This window comes from Cottoperca gobio, chromosome 13, assembly GCF_900634415.1.
Source record: "Cottoperca gobio chromosome 13, fCotGob3.1, whole genome shotgun sequence".
NCBI lineage: Eukaryota > Metazoa > Chordata > Actinopteri > Perciformes > Bovichtidae > Cottoperca > Cottoperca gobio.
In genome coordinates, this window is record NC_041367.1 from 10,051,770 (window position 1) to 10,071,955 (window position 20,186).

The 20,186-nt window shown below is 43.7% G+C and overlaps 1 protein-coding gene across 1 annotated transcript in view; it reads left to right on the forward strand.

Annotated features, from left to right (window-relative positions):
- The window catches only part of kmt2a (lysine (K)-specific methyltransferase 2A), a 43,494-nt gene that overhangs the window by 18,590 nt on the left and 4,718 nt on the right, over positions 1–20,186 (forward strand). The window contains 24 exon segments of the mRNA XM_029447190.1: positions 284–404; positions 1,263–1,376; positions 1,566–1,750; positions 2,648–2,824; positions 3,306–3,416; positions 4,228–4,301; positions 7,533–7,747; positions 7,839–7,933; positions 8,018–8,155; positions 8,243–8,401; positions 8,579–8,690; positions 8,785–8,863; positions 8,997–9,157; positions 9,292–9,438; positions 9,603–12,252; positions 12,582–13,161; positions 13,163–15,093; positions 17,511–17,579; positions 17,662–17,888; positions 18,225–18,299; positions 18,395–18,569; positions 19,266–19,373; positions 19,596–19,676; positions 19,963–20,092. Of these exon segments, the coding sequence (XP_029303050.1) occupies positions 284–404; positions 1,263–1,376; positions 1,566–1,750; positions 2,648–2,824; positions 3,306–3,416; positions 4,228–4,301; positions 7,533–7,747; positions 7,839–7,933; positions 8,018–8,155; positions 8,243–8,401; positions 8,579–8,690; positions 8,785–8,863; positions 8,997–9,157; positions 9,292–9,438; positions 9,603–12,252; positions 12,582–13,161; positions 13,163–15,093; positions 17,511–17,579; positions 17,662–17,888; positions 18,225–18,299; positions 18,395–18,569; positions 19,266–19,373; positions 19,596–19,676; positions 19,963–20,092 (7,914 nt within the window).

Below are 20,186 nucleotides of genomic sequence, written 5' to 3' on the forward strand. Positions count from 1 at the left end.
CCTCTTCACCCTCTCATCTTTATGTACCAGTTTCACCAGTGTCTGACCAAACTTTAGCAGTATGCTCCCACATTTTTCTCTTACCTCTCCTTTTGTTCGCACATTTTTCCAACCTCTCACGACAGTGTTACTTACATTCATGGCACCCACTCACAGGCAGCGTCTATGAAAACATTTTACTCCTCACCCAGTGTCACTTTCACACCATTCCTGCTCTTTACACGACCGCTTGCAACTTTCTGCCATGTAGTCGCCACCTTGTTTATGTGTTATTTCTTTTCAGGTGTGCACCAAGTGTGTGCGTTGTAAGAGTTGTGGAGCCACTAAACCCGGGAAGTCGTGGGATGCCCAGTGGTCACATGACTTCTCCATGTGTCATGACTGTGCCAAACTCTTTGCTAAAGGTAAGTGACAAGCGTGCAGAGCCCAAAATGCTGTTCATTCTTAAAGCTAGGGTAGGCAGTTTTTTTTTGGCGTCATTGGGCAAAGATGTCATAATAACCTCTCAGCATATTGTAATTCAAGCAGTCTGAGGGTAAACTACTCTTTTGCACCGCCTCTTGGCTCTGTTTTCAGGCTTTAGAAAATCTAGCCCGCGATGGGAGACAGGCCATTTCAGAGAGAGGGCATTCCTATTGGCTGTTCTACAAATGCAGTTGCGCGCATGTCCCTCCGGTGAATGTCTGATAAAACGGTGGAAGATCCTTTTGGAAAAGTTGCTATTTCAGCATTGGCAACAACTGCCTACACTGCAAAGCAACCTAAAAAAAGCACAAAAAAAGCACAGACTTATCAAAAAGAGAATCTGACAATAAAACACGTGGAAATGTTTCTAATAGTTTAGCCTACTGCTAGCACTAGCCAAAGGCTTGCAGCTGCAGATACGTCTGTAGCTTATGAGAGCCTCAAATCCCAGTTTGTCATCTTAACTGGCTTTACAGGCCACATGTTTCCAAAGAAAACAGGATGGTTATTCTTATAGAATTGGCGCTATATAACGGCATGGGGATCACAATCACGATTGAGATGATTAAATTAATGACTAGTACTCGTATAGGATACTGTATGAATTGTGTGCATATGCCTGTGCTCGTCTGGTGGGAGGGACTTAGGACAGAGGAGTGTTTACAGAAGAGCTGCAGGATGAGGGCTGTATTTACAAATTCTGTTTTTCTTTTTGCCTACCCCAGCCTTAAAGAGTCAGTAGATATACACCACTGGTATTCTTTCTGGTTTAAACCTGTTGCCATCTTCTCTCTCAGGAAACTTCTGCCCCCTGTGTGATAAGTGCTATGATGATGATGACTACGACAGCAAGATGATGGAGTGTGGCCGTTGCAACCATTGGGTCCATGCCAAGTGTGAGAATCTGACAGGTATTAAGACACAAGTTTACTGTATGTACTTGACAAGCAGTGTGCTGTCTTTAGTATTCAGTAGCACATGTTGCACTTCATTTGTCTCGTCAGTGTCTGTGCTGCTGACTGACAGCAGTCGTGCGAGTGCAGTCATGCTGATGAGGTGCCGAGAGACCTAATAACCTGTCATCTTTCGCTGTCCCTCAGATGAAATGTACGAGCTGCTATCAAAGCTGCCAGAGAGTGTTGTCTACACGTGTACCAAATGTACTGAACGCCATCCGGCCGAGTGGAGGACGGCGTTGGAGAGGGAGCTTCAGGGATGCGTTCGCCATGTCCTCACTGCACTGCTCAACTCACGCACATCCTCACACCTGTTACGCTACAGACAGGTACGATACACACACACACTGCTGTTTCTTCTTCTGTGGTTTCAGTACCAATAGCTGTTTTTGAAATTCTAGTATAATTAGATTTTCATTCATTTCTTTAGTAGTGGTGTACCTGACCTTATTAATTATAAACCAAAAGTCATTCTCTCGCCTCCAACGACGGTTTCAATCCTGGCTTCTCCCTAGTGTGTCCTTGTTTGATTTAGAATTCATTTTAAGATTTTACTGATCACGTTTAAAGCTCGTCTTGGTCTGGCTCAAAGCTACGTAGCAGAAATGTTGACCGCATATGAGCAACTTCTCAGCCTTAGATCCTCAGGTGGTGTTCTGACCATTCCAAAGCTGAGGCTTAAACCTAAAGGTGACTTGCCTTTGCAATCAGGGCACCTCCACTTTGGAACGACCTGCCTGAGAAAATAAGCCTTGCTGAATTAGAGACCTCATTTAAATCACTTTTAAAACTTCTTTTTGTAGATTGCTTTTATGTGAGGTCGTCTTTTTATCGCTTTTATTGTTTTTATATCTGTTACTGTTCTTATCTTTTATTGTAATTTGTCTTCTGTCTGCTAAGCTTTTGCATCTTTTGTGTTCTTGTTTTAATTATTCCATAATGTTGTCTTGCCTTTGTTTGGCCTTACTGTTTCTTTCTGTTGTTATATTGCCTTCTGGATATCTTGCTTTTGTTTTATTTTGTCTGTCAAAGCAGTTTGTAAACTCTGTTTTTTAAAGCTGCTATATAAATATAGTCATTATTATTCTAGTGCTGCACTCATGATTACAGAATAAACACTGTAGATGCACAGACATATTCAGTTTCAAACGGCTGAAGCAGCAACCACAGATAAATTAACATTACGGTGAGATCTTGTCACAGTGTAACTCTCTGGCTTTGTGCAGGCGGTGAAGCCTCCAGAGCTGAACCCAGAGACAGAGGAGAGTCTTCCATCCCGTCGTTCCCCGGAGGGCCCCGATCCTCCAGTCCTGACGGAAGTCACCTCCACACTGCCCAGTGACTCCCCTCCAGACCTGGACTCAGTTGAGAAAAAGATGGATCAAGGTCGCTACAATTCAGTGGTAAGTATATATTTGGAGCAGTGTCTCTGCTGCTCTGACAAACAGGACCTGGTGCTTTTTCAAGAGACCATATGAGAGGTGTCAAATGACTTCATGTGTGTGTGTATTTACTGTACACTGATTAGAGGATAGGAGGCATCTATGCAAGCTAAACGAGGGTAAACATTTTCTGAACATGAGAATATCTGTTTGCCTAATGATTTGATTGATTTGGAATAGTGGTGGCTGATTCAGACGCCATCACAAGCTCTTGCAAAGCAGTGTGCAGATAAAAGATTCATAGCATTTAAAGCATTTTTTGTTGTAGATTTCAATATTGTTCGTATATGTGTCCACGTCTTTTGAATCTGGCCTGTGCTGCATAATGGTGGATTAACATCGACAGCTTCGGCTATGACCTTTCCACCAGTGTTCATCATCACTTCACTGTTTTTACAATCACTCTCTGCGTGTGCGTGTCTGTTCCTCATTTCTCTCCCAGCTGGAGTTCAGTGATGATATTGCACGAATCATTCAGACAGCCATCAACAGTGACGGTGGCCAGCCTGAGAGCAGGAAAGCAAACAGCATGGTCAAATCTTTCTTCATTCGGGTAAGAACCTCAAATCAACTCTGGATCATATGGATAATATCAGTCCTCTCAGCACAATTGAAAACACAACAAAATGACAGTGCAGTTCACAAGAACTCTCAAATTCCACAATGAATGGTCGTAGGACAATTGTACACTTCGCGTCAGGCAATTAATGTTTTGTTCATTAAGTTATATGACGTCGTATTGTTTTCAGACACACACAGATTTACACACATGCTCATGTTTGGTGTTTTTGAAAATTAAAAAATATATATTTTCTTCATCAGCTGATTGGGCTGACCCTGTAGCAGAGCGTGTTAAAGGAACAATGAGTAGGATTTTCCTAAAAAACAAACAAGTTCTAGATTTACCCAAAAGTAATCCCTCTCAATGATAACTTATAACTCACTAGTAGTCTGTATCTGTAAAGACCCTGCAGCCTTCAGCCTAGATGTTTCATTCTGCTGTGTTCGAGACATATTTGGGCATCAACCTCTATACCTCAGGTGCCAGATTGTAAGCACAGAATCAAGGAAACTACAACATTGACGGACACACCGCTGAAAAGTTTGCGAGGCTAAAATAAGGGAATCGTAAACCTCATTGAGCCAAGGAGGAGTGGCCAACTGTAAATAATATGTTTACAAGCTAAAACTACAAATCCTACTCATCGTGCTTTAAGTATCTTGGGCTTAGTATGGCAACATCAAGCAAGGTCCCTTCAAGTTGAGCTACATTATAACTAACCACCGTCTTGCCCCAAATGCAGTTCAAGTGCTTCAGTAGGCTGATATGCAAACCTCATTGAATGTTGTTGTTTTTCTTTCAGCAAATGGACCGAATCTTCCCGTGGTTCAAAGTGAAAGAGTCCAGGCTCTGGGAAAGGCAAAAAGTCTCTGCCAAGTGAGTGTCTATCGCATCGTTGTCTATACAAGAGGTTGTACTGATTGCGTAGTGTTCAGTGCACAGTATCCAACTGCTCTCAGTCACACGGTACAGTTATGTAAGCATACCGGTTGGTTTTAGATCTAGTTTACAGTGTTATGAGGTAATTATTTCAGTTCTTCTTTTCATTAGTTAGATTGTTGTACTTGCTGTAGCAGTTTACACTTTTTTTGAAAAGGGTTTGAAAGTACAGCCATAAAATAAGTCAAAAGTACTGGAGAAGAAGTTCAAATGAAACCTCAAACCGATATGAACAAAGTCTGAAAGTCAATATTCAAGCAACGGCCCCTAACAGGCAGTGCTCTCAATCTTAGTAGTATTGTCTGTGATGTGCCGTTATTTTCCAAACTTGTAGTGTAATAACAGAGAAGAAAATGGAAATGTAATACTCCTGTAATGTGAACGCGTCCAAAGAGTTTGGTGAAGAACTGCAGGTCTATAATTATTGAAATGAGGAGTAAGATGTGGTTTCTCTGGGAGAAGCTGTGCCATCATCTGTATATAGGAGGAAACCAGAAAGCAGTGAACTAATATTTATAAAATGTGTCGGCTGACTGTAACAAAAACCTCTTAGTAAAATGAGTGGAAATAACAACAAAGAGGGAAGATCGGGTTTTCATATGATCATCACTTTATCTTTTTGAGTGGTTTAGAAAATCTACAATTCTGTGTGATGTTCAGTTTTGGGAATCACAACTATGGCCGTGTTCACACCTGGCTTTAACATGCGTCTCGGGTGATCTGATCACTAATGAACAGCTTTAAGTGTGAATGCACCCAAGACGCTTTGAGATATGTTCCAATTAGAAGGTGTTCTGGGCCACATTTATTTACCGCCTACTCTACTGACGTCCTCTGCGTAAGCGGTAGTACGTACCAATTTGCGCGCCAGCGGCTTGATATTAATAAAGTGCAACAACAGGCAAAAACAATTCCAATAACCCATAGAGTTATATTACAAGTACGTCAAACATCTTGGGCGATTTGCCTGGAACCCGGCAAGGAATAGCCCCATTCTGTATTGTTTAGATTTTTTCTTTTTATTTTATTATTAAAAGATTAGGCAGGGGAAATGTATTGCTGCCTCCCGCTGGTTAAAAACAACACATTTGGTCTTTGAAAACGAGAACAAAGTACTTGTTTATTTGCATATAGAGTGGGGAGGTGAGCAGTGAACAGGGGCTAAAAACTTTCCAGGCCACAACATCAACATTTGTTTTAACAATTTAAGAAATTAGTAACTGAGTGGAGTAGATCCATGAAGTGGAAGAGGTACCAGTTAAGATTTAAAGCTGCAGTAATTAAATTGATTCCACAGTTTCTCTGATGAGCCCACTGGAAAGCTTAGTGGTGAATGTAAGTGAAGGTAATAGACGACTAGAGGCCTATACACTCAGAATAACACTGGTTGGTGTGATTTATAAAATATCTACTGAGAAGATAACGCCAACATCTATATTTTTATGGGCTTTCTGTATTGAAAATACAGGATCAATGACATTTCTTCCCTTTAGCTGTATTTAGTTCAGTTTGTCTGAACATGCTAGCAGTTACCTCAAACTTATTCATAGAGGACAGCAGCACTATTGATTAGTGCACATGCCTTACATCCATGATTAATGATATAATGATCATACTGAATAATTGATGCTGTTTACAGAGATGATAGGGTTATCATTTGACATTATTATAAGGAATAACTCAAAGCTCATAGCCAATTGTGGCTATGTGAATCTTTCACTTTGTAATTGAATAGGATGGTTTTATGGCTCTGCATATTGGAATGTTTCCTGCACACGCACACACACACACACACACACACACACACACACACACACACACACACACACACACACACACACACACACACACACACACACACACACACACACACTCTCTCTCACTGGTTCACTTATATAGATTTCAGCTTTCCCAGACCATTTACTCTGCCTGTCCTCCAGGCACTGTGGGAGGCAAACCATAGCAGTGTCCAATTTCATTTGAAGGCTCTTTGACACATATTTGTGGTTTGATTATGGTTTACTTGTCAGTTTGGTCTGTTACATTATGTATCAGTGCTCCAGTACTGTGGCCATCATTCGATGGATGCCTGTTTAATTTCCTCTGCTTTCTTATTAAGTATGAGACTTCACATCCCACCAATTACCCAGCCTTGCCTTGCTTGACTTGACAAAACTTGGCAAAGCTCCTTGGATTTGATTATTATCACTTCTCACATACTATCAGAACTCTTGTTAAAGCGCACGTCTTCTTTGGAAAAAACTTAAAATGTTCACAGTAATACACATGTATGATTGTTTCTGAAGGATTAACAACCCTTTCAGTACTAATCAAAAGATCACACTTATCTTCTTAAAATCTCTGATCTCTCTCTGTAACACCTGATATACAATCTTTTTGTTATTGTATTTTGTAAAATTGGTGACTGCGTGTAGGGATATTTTTCCAGTCGTGTGGCTCGCTGGTAAATCAAACAGTTTGTGCATGGGTGATGTTAGAGAATACATTATCTTGCATAAAGATAGCAGCCTATTTTATATTTTTGAGATAACATTTTTCTGCATCACCTCTTTCACAAAAATGTATACATCACATGTATTGTTATTAGAGCCGTTTAAAGTTATTATTATTATTATTATTATTAAATACTTGGATCAGTAGCATTTGATTTTTCATGTTTACTTTAATAAGACTACACAATAAATAATTAGTTAATTCAGAGCTGAGAATTTATATTTGCATCATCTCAGTCTGATTGCCCTTCCTCTTGTTTGTGATGTCTGTTGGTAGATATGAGTTTAATTGAGTAGATCTAACCGAGAGACAAATCTATACTGTTGTACAGATGAATAATTAAAAATGTATTTATCAAGATTGTACTTACTCACACTTCATGCCATGTTCAGATAATATTCCTTTGCTAATACTATATTCTCAGCTTGTTATAACTTTCTGCACATAACTATTTTTTTCAAATTCCCAAGACTGTTTTTATTTGGGAAAACCCCCACCGTATGCCCCTGAAGCTGCTTATCCATTAATCTGAGGTTTCGACACGTGACGAGTCTTGTTTCCCGGCCACACAGTTTATTTTTAAGTTCTTTGGGATTGTTCTATTTTTTTACACCAGTTTAATATTGCCTGTCTACATTTGCCATTGTTCTCCAGCAGTGGGCTTCTCCCGAATGCTGTGCTGCCTCCGTCGCTGGACCACAACTACGCCCAGTGGCAAGAGAGACAGGAGCTTTCCCGCGCTGAACTCCCCCACCTCATGAAAAAGATCATCCCAGCTCCTCGTCCCAAGACCCCCGGTGAACCAGATTCCCCAGCCTCCCATCCTCCTCTCCCTCTATCTCTACCCCCACCACCCCCGCTCCTACCTGGTAAGGACATTCTGCAAATAGTTGTACGAATACTTACATGTTTTTGCAAACCTTTTCACTTATTTGTTTTCTTATAAATTCTTCTCTTCAGATCGTGACGACAGCCCAGAGCTCCCTCCTCCGCCAGGCGTTAGTGATAACAGGAAATGTGTTCTGTGTCTAAAGTATGGGGACGAAAATACTAATGTGAGTCAGGAATCTGCTCGGACACTCTTTAACAAATACAAGAATGACTTTGTGTCACCTAAACAATCTGCCTGTTGGTTTCAGGAGGGTGGCAGGCTGTTGTACATCGGTCAGAATGAATGGACCCATGTGAACTGCGCCCTGTGGTCTGCCGAGGTTTTTGAAGATGACGACGGATCTTTGAAGAATGTTCACATGGCTGTACTCAGGGGAAAACAGCTGGTAAGACACTTTGTCCATTAAAAGCTCAATTTTTTCAGTGCTTAATTATTGGATATAACTTTACAACCTGTTGTTCTTTTTATTCAGCGCTGTGAGAAGTGTCAAAAGCCAGGGGCCACAGTTGGCTGCTGTCTCACCTCTTGCACCAGCAACTACCACTTCATGTGCGCCCGCCAGTGCCACTGTGTCTTCCTGGAAGACAAGAAAGTCTATTGTCCCAAGCACAGGGACCTCATCAAGGGAGAAGTAAGAAAATCTAATTATTTACTATATAATCAAAAATGCATTAATACACTTAGATAGCAGCCATCGTCAGTAAATCTTGTGTATGTTTCTTGTGTAGATGAACCACGCCTAGCTAGGAACTGTGACTTCATGTTCTTAATTATATCTTTCCTATGTTTGTGTATTTTCTTTCTCCAGGTGGTGTCTGGGTTTGAGGTGACCCGCAGGATCCTGGTGGACCTGGAGGGCATTAGTCTCAGGAGGAAGTGGCTTGCAGGACTGGAGCCTGAAAATGTCCACATGATGATAGGTAGGTCGATCGCTTGTAAATGTTGGTGGATAAACTTCCATTCCCTTGACTTACTCCCAGGGTCTTAATGTTGATTTAAAAAACGTCATTGCAGGCTCCATGACCATTGATTGTTTGGGGATACTGACTGAACTCTCAGACTGCAAACGCAAACTCTTCCCTGTAGGATACCAGTGAGTTTTTTTTCTTTATCTGAAAGTCTTTTCAAGCTGTTTTTAGTGCCACCATTATTATTCTCCCTTCAGTTAAAGTACATCTCCTGGAAGAAATTGAAATGCAAAACCGAATGAATTCTCTTCTCTCCAGGTGTTCACGGGTGTACTGGAGTACTTTGGATGCCCGAAAGCGCTGTGTGTATACCTGTAGGATCCTAGTTTGTCACCCTGCAGTGCTAGAGTCTGACCTGAAAAACATGATGGCTCCTGAGGAGAATCTCACGATAGCACACAGCCCACTTTCCATAGCAGGTAAACTACAGACTATAGTGGATTTTATAAAGCCTCAGGTTTCAATGTTTTAAAATATTATGAACCATATTTGTGACGATAATTTCTTAAACTAAACTATGTTTTGTAAAAATGTCTACTTCTTTCATATCTAGACTTTCCAGATCCATTTGAATCCCCAAGGCGCTCTGACACCCTTTCTCCCGCCAACACACCCAAGCTCAGGGTTTACACCAGGAACCGACACCCCAGCTACCCCCCTTGTCAGCGCTCAATAGGCCCCAGGCCCATGCCCTCCCCAGGTATAAATATGCGTTCCTTTTTTATTTTATTTTTTTTGAAAGAATTTGGTTATAGAATCACAGATAATTTTGATATTTCTTTGTATAAATTAATTTCAATTGTCTGCAGTTTCGGCCTTCCACAGGTATTCTCCATTTTAATTTCCATTTCTTTTATTTTGTAGGAGGTACCTCTCATCCCCAAAGCCATGAGATTGTAACAGTAGGAGACTCCCTGGTGAACCCCGGCATGCGGAATATTGACTCACGTCGCCACAGCTCCCCTTCTCTCTCTCCTCCTCCCCACCAGCTGAACAGGCAGAGAGGGATGACCTCCCCACCTCAGATTGTGTCACGACCCCTTACCTCACCCCCTCCCCTCATCCCCTCCCCTGCCAGAGACCCTGAAAAGTCCAAACACCTAAGCAAAGACTCTGCAAAGAGTCCAGTCCAGAGAGATGATGATAGGGGTAGACCGTTCTCCACAGACAGAAACAGACAACAACCATCCAGAGACGCAGACAAGGGGAGGGCGTCAAGTCGAGACCAAGCTTCTAAGGATTCTGACAAGAATAGATCATCCAGAGAACTTGGGCAAAAAGAATCTGACAAGAGTGAAATATCAGCCAAAGAGCCAGAAAAGAGGAGACCGTTTAGTAAAGACTCGGGTCTGAAAGAATCTGAGAGGGGACGACCTCCCAGTAGAGATCCCGTAAGAGATTCAGAAAAGGGGAGACAAGCAAACAGAGACTCTGAGAAGGGGAGACAGGCAAGCAGAGATTCAGGCAATAGAGAAACAGATAAAAGCAAATCATCCTCTAGAGATCCCAGCTATAAGGATATGGAAAATGCTAGGTCTCTCAGTAGAGATGCAGGGCTAAAGGACTCTGAGAAGTATAGACAATATAGCAGGGAAACCGGAAAAGACTCAGGACAAGGTAAAGACAGACCATCTAGCAGAGACTCTGACAAGGGTAGACCACCCTCTAGAGATTCCAGTTATAGAAGCACAGAGAAAAACAAAGACTCTGGCTCAGGGAAAGATAGTAACCCCGGCAGTCAATTCAAACATGCTGGAGGTGAAAGTAAGAGCCCCAGACTGGCCCCTGCAGGCTCAGGCCAGTCCTCCCCTCCTGTGGGCACTGCTGTTCTCACCGGTCAGCAGAGAGGTGGCAACACCAAGCAGACAGACAAGCAAGGGAAACACGGAGGCAAGGACCAGGATGTGTCTGCAAGTTTGTTGCCTCGTCACAGGGCCACCCCCACTTCTAGCATCACCCAGTCTAAGGACAAGCCCAGCTCAGGAAAGGAGAGTAGTAGTGGCACTGGAAATGTAATGCCAGCTTCACTCCTTAAGGACTCTGTTGTTGGGAAATCTGGCGCCCCACAGTCCTCATTTCAGAAATCCATTTCACGGAAATCAAACGATTACCAATCAGGTCCAGCCACAGCAGCAGCTATGAAGCCTGTGTGGCAGTCAAGGACACCAGCAGAAGATGACGTTGTCAAGCGAGGATCCATGCACCTAGCCTCCCCAGTTGCAGCACCAGCTGCCAAAGACAAACACCCCAAAGTTAAGACAGGCAGCAGAGAGGTGTCCAAAGACCGGGAAAGAGAAAAGACTCCTCAAAACAGCAACAGCAGCAACAAAATTCCCCTTCTCAACAATAATACTAAAGCGACTGGCAGCACCAATGCACATGCTACAAACCCCAGCTCTCACAACAGCAGCAATAGCAAAGCTCCAGTGCTTGGAAACAGCACCAAAGCTCATGGGAAGGCTCAGGGGGAGAAGCTTGAGAACCCTGGAGGGGACCGATCGTCCTCAAAGAGCAGAGAAAATTACTCCTGTCCTGAGAGGAAGAACAGCTCCAGTCTGGACAACTTGCAGCAGCTGCAGCAGGGTGGTTTAGCACAAGAGAAAGGAGTGAAGACCTCGTCTCAGTCTAACACCAAACCAACAACTAACCAGCTTCCGTTGTCCTCTAGAGAGAAAAAGAGATCCGTTAAACTCTCTACTGTAACTCCACTAAAGACTGATATCAAGGCTGACCCTAATGGGACCAGCACTGTGGGTAGTATTTCTTCCTCCTGTCTGACGACCACTACCTCCACCGTCTCTCCTGCTGGCCACGGGACTCGTCGCTCTGCCCGCTCCGCTCTTTTCTCCTCCCCCTCTGCCAGCAGCAGCGACAGTTCTGAATCTGACACCCAAACTCAAACAGAGGAAGAGGATATGCGCAAGGAGCACTCGCACAGCGAACTTCGAGATCACCACAGCCTCCTCACTCAAGGCACAGAGGATGAGGGTGATGGCCCAGAAGATGACCACGACAGAGGCATGGATGACAAACATCACGAGGATGACAGTGACGGGTCAGGGTCAGCCAAGCGGCGCTACCCTCGACGCAGTGCCCGCGCACGCTCCAACATGTTTTTCGGCCTCACACCTTTCTATGGGGTTCGCTCGTATGGGGAAGAGGACCTTCCTTTCTACGGCAGTGGGGATGGAACCGGGCCTGTGGTTAAGAGAAGGAGCGGTGGCCGCAAGAAGTCAGCTGAGGGCCAGGTGGATGGAGCAGATGATATGAGCACCTCCACTTCGTCAGGGGACAGTGGCGAGGATGAAGACAATGTAATGAAACAGAGGGGTAAAGACCCTTACTATTACAACTTCACCCGAACAATAATTAACCCTGGTGAGGGCCTACCATCTATAGAAGGGATAGACCAGTGTCTGGGAAGGGGATCCCAGCTTCAGCGCTTCCTAAAAGACGAGGAGCAGCAACAACAGAGGGCACAAGGAAAAGCTGAAGAGGACATGCTGAGTGCTCTGTAAGTACACACAATGACCGTTGAAGGTTTTTGAAAATAGATATTTTTAGTCGGCCATCACTGTAACACAGCACAATTGAAAAGTGTTCTCACATTCGAGCCTCTCTTTTTAACTGTTAATTTAATTGTCTGTGAGCCTCTGTAAATTCAGCTGGTTCTCATTATAACAATTGTGAGTATTGTAACAGCAATTAACCTTGATCAGTGTCCCAAGCTACGCCTAGTCCTTGAATTTGATATTTCAGAAAGTGTGGGAACCCTTTATTTATTTGTGATTATTTTCTGTTGTCTTTAATAATCTGACATATGATATTTGCTGTGTTTGACAGGACCTTAGGCAAGCAGCATATTGGCCAGCTTGATGGCGTTGATGATGGCTCAGAGAGCGATACCAGCATCTGTACCACCAGCACCACCACCACCAAAGCCACCTCCTCTTCCACGCCACATAAGAGCACACCTAAGAGAAAGGGCAGAGAAAGGCACACTGAGAAAGCTGACTCCCATGACTCGAGCAAGGAGGCTGACAACAGCGGTGGAGCTGCAAGCGGCAACACGCGAGAAGGCAGAAAGAACCAGAAAGAAAACTGTCTTCCTCTCGGAGGCGGGGTCAAGTCCCAGCTGCAGAGTCAGGGTCAGGATCCTCTTGAGGCCCAACTGTCCCTCAGCACAGACCTGCTTAAATCAGACTCTGACAACAACAACAGTGATGACTGTGGTAACATTTTGCCATCTGACATCATGGAGTTTGTCCTCAACACACCTTCCATGTCAATGCAGGCTCTGGGTCAGCAGGCTGAGCCGTCCTCCTCAGAGCTGCTCCTGGATGAGGGCTATGCTGGAGTGGATGTCAACCGGCCCAAAGACATTCTGTTTGATGACTTTTCCCAGCAGTTGCCCAGTGCTGAGAGATGGAGGTGTAGTGGAGAGTAGTGTGAATAGCCACACTGTAGAGGAGCCATATCTTCCTTTGGAGCTGCCTTCTGACCTCTCTGTCCTGACCACACGCAGCCCTTCCGTCAACACCAGTCAGAACCACACTGCTGGGAGTCTCATCTCCGATACCTCAGACCGCACCATGCTGGGCTTGACCGCTGATCCAGAGATAATCCGTGGAGAAAAGAGCGGGGAAAAGAAAAGAGCAGGGCCTGGTGTGTCACCGTCGGAGAATCAGCACGACGCTGCAACTTTGGGAAACAGGGTCACACTAGTCACAGAGGGTCACATGACTCCTGAGCAGTTCATTCCGAGCCCTGCCATTGGCCAGGTGGTTGAACCTCCAGGTAACCAGGATGTCCCCAGGAGCTCTGGTACCCCTGGTTTGCCAAGTTCACCCTCCCTCCCTCTTCAGGGTCAGAAGTATCTCCCGGCTTCCGCTGCTGCTGCAGGCAGCCCCAGTCCAGTTCCTGGCCCAGGACCATCCCAGGCTCAGGTTTCCAGCCCAGCAGTTATCAAACCGGGCCCTGACAAGCTCATTGTGGTCAATCAGCAGTTCCAGCCTCTCTACGTTCTTCAGACCGTCCCTAATGGTGTCGCCCAAAAAATTAGTGCTACAGGAGTGATGGACACTATGACACTTACCACTGGGTTGAATACTGCGTTATCTACAGCCCAGCCAATGTTTCCTGCTGGTGGCAAAGTCCTGGGCACCATGACTCACTCTTCCCAGATTCATACCTTTACAGGAGCCACACAGACAGGCTTCCAGACGGGAATCCCCAGCACCACCTCAGGGCTTCTCATTGGGTTGCCCCACGAGCCCCAGATTCTGGTCTCAGAGGCTGGTCGTTGTCATACCAGCGTTGCCATAGTGTCCAGTCACTCCTCTCTCACTTCTTCCCCGACTGTACTCGCCTCTGCTCACGGCAAGAAAAGGCCCATCTCTCGTCCTCAGCCAAGAAAAAGCAAAAAGCTGGCCCGTTCCCGTAGCCAGCCTACTCTGGCCCCATCTGAAGTGGGCCCTCCCAGCATGACCCTCATCAACCTGTCTTCCCCTCAGATTACTGCTAGCATTTCTGGCACCCTTTCTACTCAGCGCAAGGTCCCAAATATTATCAAGAGACCAAAATCGGGTGGGGTTATGTACTTGGATCCCACTACCCTCCTTCAGCAGAGGATTTCCGGTACTGCCCAGCCTGGTATCCTGGGCCACGATTCCTCCACTCACCTTATACCTTGCACAGTCTCTGGTCTCAACCCCAGTCAGTCAGTGTTGAATGTTGTGTCTGTGCCCTCTAGTGGTGCAGCTGGCCTTCTTGCACCAGGAACGGTCTCCCTCTCCACCCCGGTGCTGAGCTCTACTGAGATCACAGGGCCAATTAGCAACCTCCTGTTCAATGCAAGCACACGCGGCTTGGGCCTGTCGGAACAGCCAATGGTCCTTCAATCAGCAGGAGCTCCTCTGCTGTCACAGCTCAGCGCTGTGCAGACATCTATAGCCAGCGGCATCTGCGTCCTGCCCACCCAACAGACTATCAGCATGGCTGTCAAACAGCAAGGAGAGACAAATGTTAGTAATGTCCACTTACAGCACCAGCCTATCCTAAGAGCCCATACTGTGGACTCCAGTCATAACACCACTGTTACTCTAGCCACCTCTCTAAGCCCTGCCAAAGGTCGTGTTGTTGGAGTGTTCACCCAAACACAAACCTCCGCACACTCCCAGAGCAGTAGAACAACTCCCATCTCCAGATCATCAGAACAAAGGCTGCCTAACTCCACCACCTCAGGAGCAGAAAAAGGCAAACAGAAAACAAAGAGGAGCAGGCAGAGCTCAGACATAACCGGCGTGAAGAAGCTCAAGGCCTCGCAGGCAGAGGAGCGACATCACTCAAACCTAAGGTAAGACGGTTATTATTATTTTTTAGCAATAACCTTCTCAGATGTGTTCTGCATAATGAATGCAACATTGTTTTTTCTTGTTTTGTTTTTGGTAAAAGTTTTTTTCTTTAATGTCTTGATAACATAGAAAGAAGAGATATACAATGTTCTTGCTCTGGTCCTCTACTATCATTTTAAGTTAATCTCAAATAGGTACGGATCACAATTCCATGATATATTGATGGGGATAAGATACATTATAATTACTTGTGAATGCAAGAAAGGGATTGTGAGTATATGCCTAATTCTTTAGATGCGTCTCTATAACAACTTTTCAGTTTGGAGTTTGGTTCACACTGTTTCCCCTAGATCAGGGGTCGGCAACCTGCGGCTCAGGAGCCACATGCGGCTCTTTAACCCCTCTGCAGTGGCTCCCTGAAGCTTTGACAAAAAAATAAATGGAAATAAATAACATTATTTTTATGTAGTGTTTTGTTGCACAGTGGACAATCTTTCAAACGGACCACCGTGATATTGTGACACTAAAATACATTTAATTTAATTTTTACATTTCGTCCACTAAAATATGCGTCACATTCTCCTGCGTTTACGGGCACAGCGCCTTTCCCTGCAGGTGGCTAATCTCGAGTTTCCGACCCCCGGCTAACTCGGTAAGCTAACAATGGATACAACTAAAAAAAAGAAAAGTCTCGGAGGAAATAAGAGAGTTTAATTCTGCGTGGACAGATACATTTGCTTTTACTGCCAACGATGCTGGTTTACCTGTCTGCTTGATATGTGGCGAGAAATTAGCTAACAACAAAAAATGTAATGTCGAAAGACATTTCAAGAACAGACACATAACATTTGCCGAAAAGTACAGAGCTGGAGATGCGCGAAAAAAAGCGATTTCTGAACTTCTGCTGAAAGCGGAGCAGAGCAAATATTCTTTCAAGAAATGGATGAAATCTTCAAACTCATCTACTGCTGCTAGTTGTGTGGCCGCTCAGGAGATAGTACGGCGTGGAAAGCCGTTCACAGATGGAGAATACATGAAAGAAGCATTCTTAAAAAAATAAGATGAAAGATGATGAAATTGTTAAGAAAAATTGAGATATGTCTCTCTCTGCAAAGACCGTCAACGACAGGGCCATTAAAATGGCAACACACATCACCAAACAGCAAATTGAGGACATCAATTCAGCTGAAGCATATTCATTCGCCTGTGATGAGTCAAGTGATGTTGAACAGACAGCGCCGTTATGTGAACTTGATGGGGTGCAGGAAGAAATAATTGTGTTGATACCGCTAAAAGAGTTTGGTGTTGTCCTAATAACAATATAATCTCAACAGTTTCCTTTGTATTTCTGTAATTTCATAAATGCAACAAATATAGTATAACTATATATAGTATATGCAACTTAAGCTGTGTTATGAAATATGTGTTGTGGCTCCAACACATTTTATTTGGTGGAAGAGGTGGCAAAATGGCTCTTTTGATAGTAAAGGTCGATCCCTGTTCTAGATTGACTGCTTTGCCCTGGCGGATGGGCCGGGGGGGGGGGGGGGAGGGCTCTTACACAATTACAACACCAAATTTTCCAAATATTTATCAGTCACTTTTCAAAAAATCACATGAATCACTCTCCACATCGGCATAAATTTGATCCACCGCACTGCAGCACTTATTTAAAAAGAAATTATGTTATGTTTAAAGCTGGTTCGGTTGTTACTTCCATTATTTTCTTTTTCCAAAACAAATACACCAGAAGCAAATGCCAGGAGTTGAGTACAACATAACTGGTGTGTTAACGGCATGCTAAATTAATCAGAGCACAAATGGCCAAATTGCCTCTTAAGTTATCATATGACCGGTTGCTGACAAGAAATGTAGAATTTAAAAGGACTATTTTTATAAAGGAAACTGGCACAATGCTCACTCAACACAAAAAGGCTCCTGGGATAAATTACTACACATCCAGCAAACTTCACAGAGAACAGTGAGGGCAAAACGGCATCACCGATCTGAATATTCTCGGGTCTAGCTCAGCTAAAAACACAAAAACTATCGTGTTAGCGTGTCATTCACTACCAAGCCTGTTTGTGACCGGTAAGCTACTGACAACGTTCTCTTCACTTTACCTGTTCAACTGACTTTAGCACAGACACTCGACTGTCCTGCTATTATTACAGACATGTAAACTAACCACAGATACTTGGACAGTGCTCCGCTGCAGAATGAATATAGTGGAAACACTGGAATATTTGCCGTTTCTTTTTACATTAAAAAAATACCTGTTGCACAACTATAGGCGAAACACTGTTTTAAGTACAGAGATGGGATCATCTCTCACCTTGATTGAATCTACCTCCCAATTCTTCCATAATACTTTGCATAATATATATTGCCATTTTGAACCTCTCTTCTTTGTAAGCAGTTCCAAAGAGCTGAGCTCCCCTGAACCCATGGACACGGGCAAGCCCGCAGACAAGGCAACCAGCAAGAGGTATGCACTCATCCATGCAAGGTGCCCATTTTTATACTGAATATATAAAATTGTTCTAATGCTTGCCTGAAATCTTTTCCAGTGTGCTTTGTAAAAAGAAGACATCTGAAGGTCCTGTGTTACCGGGGAAAGTAGTGGGGAAAGACAAACCATCTGCAGCCGGGGGAGCAGCGTCTCTTCCTGTGGCTTCACCACCCGACCAAGACGGCAACAGCAGGGACACCGGCCTGGATAGCAAACCCAAGAAGGGCATCATCTTTGAAATCTGCAGTGAGGACGGCTTCCACATCCGCTGCGAGAGTATCGAAGGTGATAGAAAACTACCTCACCTTCACCACATTTATTGTATTTATGTTTGTGTGCCATTATGCCTTTGTCAAAAGGGTTGTATAATGTGTGTGTTTTTAAAGTTTATATATGTTATATTAACTATAATAATATTATTTTTGCACAGGGCTGTTTGCAGTCACTAAGAAACAATGTCCTCTTTGTTGCTTTACATTACATTACTACGATTTAACAAATCATTACTGTGCATATAAAAGGTTTACTTCCTGACTGCATTCGATGTTCTTTGACATAAAATGATGTGTGTTAAACTTTGAATACTGAGCTCTCCTGTCCTAACTGCCTGTCCCTTTACAGAGGCCTGGAAGTCCCTGACTGATAAGGTGCAGGAAGCTCGCTCCAATGCACGACTCAATGAGCTCTCTTTTGAAGGTGAGGAATCACTCAAACCATAAAACAAAAAAGAATAGATATGTCTTCGTATGTGCAAACGATTAATTGTGGTCGCATTTCTTTGTTCCTCCCAGGTGTGAATGGATTGAGGATGTTGGGAGTCGTCCACGAGGCTGTGGTCTTCCTGCTCGAGCAACTTTACGGCTCCAGACACTGTCGGAGCTATCGTTTCCGCTTCCATAAACCAGAGGAAACCGATAAACCTCCCATCAACCCCCACGGGTCGGCTCGTGCAGAGATCCACCACAGGTGAGGAAGGGACCAACACACACACACACACACACACACACACACACACACACACACACACACACACACACACACACACACACACACACACACACACACACACACACACACGTGTCTATGGTACGTTTGGTTGTGGAGCGTGTACCAAGACTATTCTTCCATCCCACACACTATTATCAAACAATGCAGGAGATATGAGCACCACCCAAGGATGTGTTTGGATTATGGTTCATTGGACAATAGGACTGAATTATAGGATAGACTTCCAGAGGCTACCTCAGTCGACTCATTCAAAAGTAAACTCAAAAAACATCTTTTCACATCAACAGTCTTAGGCTGTTCTAAAATATGGTTAACCAACTTACACTTCTGTGTTTGTGTACATTTTGCTAATGTTATACTGTCTTCATTACATGTATTGTGTGTCTAATTTTCCATTTGTAATGCTTTTCATTTTGTTTTTCTCACTTGTATATGTTTTGATGTGTTTTGTTAATGTTGCTCATTGCTATATGTACCGCCCCTTTGAGACATGCTTTCTGATATTGGGCTATAATAAACGTTCACTTGACTAGGATAAACAAGAACCCTCTGTGACCTTAATGCTCCTCATTAGAGAATTGGTTTAAATCTGTAACTTGTAACTAAACCTGTTCTTGTACTTGTGTTTCTGACGGCTGTCTGTTTGCCTTCCAGGAGGTCTGTATTTGACATGTTCAATTTCTTGGCATCAAAACATCGGCAGCCTCCTGAGTACAGGCCGCAAGAAGACGATGAGGACGAAGGGCAGCTCAGGACTGCCAGGTCAGTTTTTAGAAAACACAAAATCGCTGTTATTTGTTGACGGTAAATACAATCTGTACAACCTGTATTCCCCCCCTTAGACTCAGTAAAGGATTATCTTTTCTTAAATCATCTTATCTTATCTCATAATCCGAAATTGAGACAGTCAACAATTCTAAAATATAATTTTGGCAAGATTGTCTCATAAGACCACAACATTTCTTTTTCGTTCTGTTGTTGCAGGCGTGCCGCCATGGAGCTACCACTGGCTGTGAGATTCAAACAGCTCAAGGCCACCTCAAAGGAAACTGTTGGAGTCTACAGGTAATTGTTTTTAAATACTTTAGTTAACGTAGACGTAGATGATATACTTTGTCACATTAGCCGTTGGATTTTTCTGCTCCCTGATCCCAGTTGTAAATTACCTTGGTCGTTTATAATGTTGAGATCTGTTGACTGTCGGGGAAACTTAACAACTTCCAACTTAAAGGAAAGTCTTGATAAACTTAGAGGTATAAAAAAGGCAGAGCAAAACAAAAGGGTTTAAAATCAACATCTACATACGCAGGCTTAAACCATATCTGTCATTCACAACTGTATCCCTCTGCAGGTCTCCCATTCATGGCCGAGGTCTGTTCTGCAAGAAAACCATTGATGCAGCGGAGATGATTATTGAATACTCTGGAAATGTCATCCGGTCTGTGCTCACTGACAAACGTGAGAAATATTACGATGGAAAGGTAAGGTCTTGGGAATGAACTTTGAGTTTAAAAAGTATTGGGAGCGTAACGTAACATGCAATAAACATGAAACCTCTGTGTTTTCTTTCCTCAA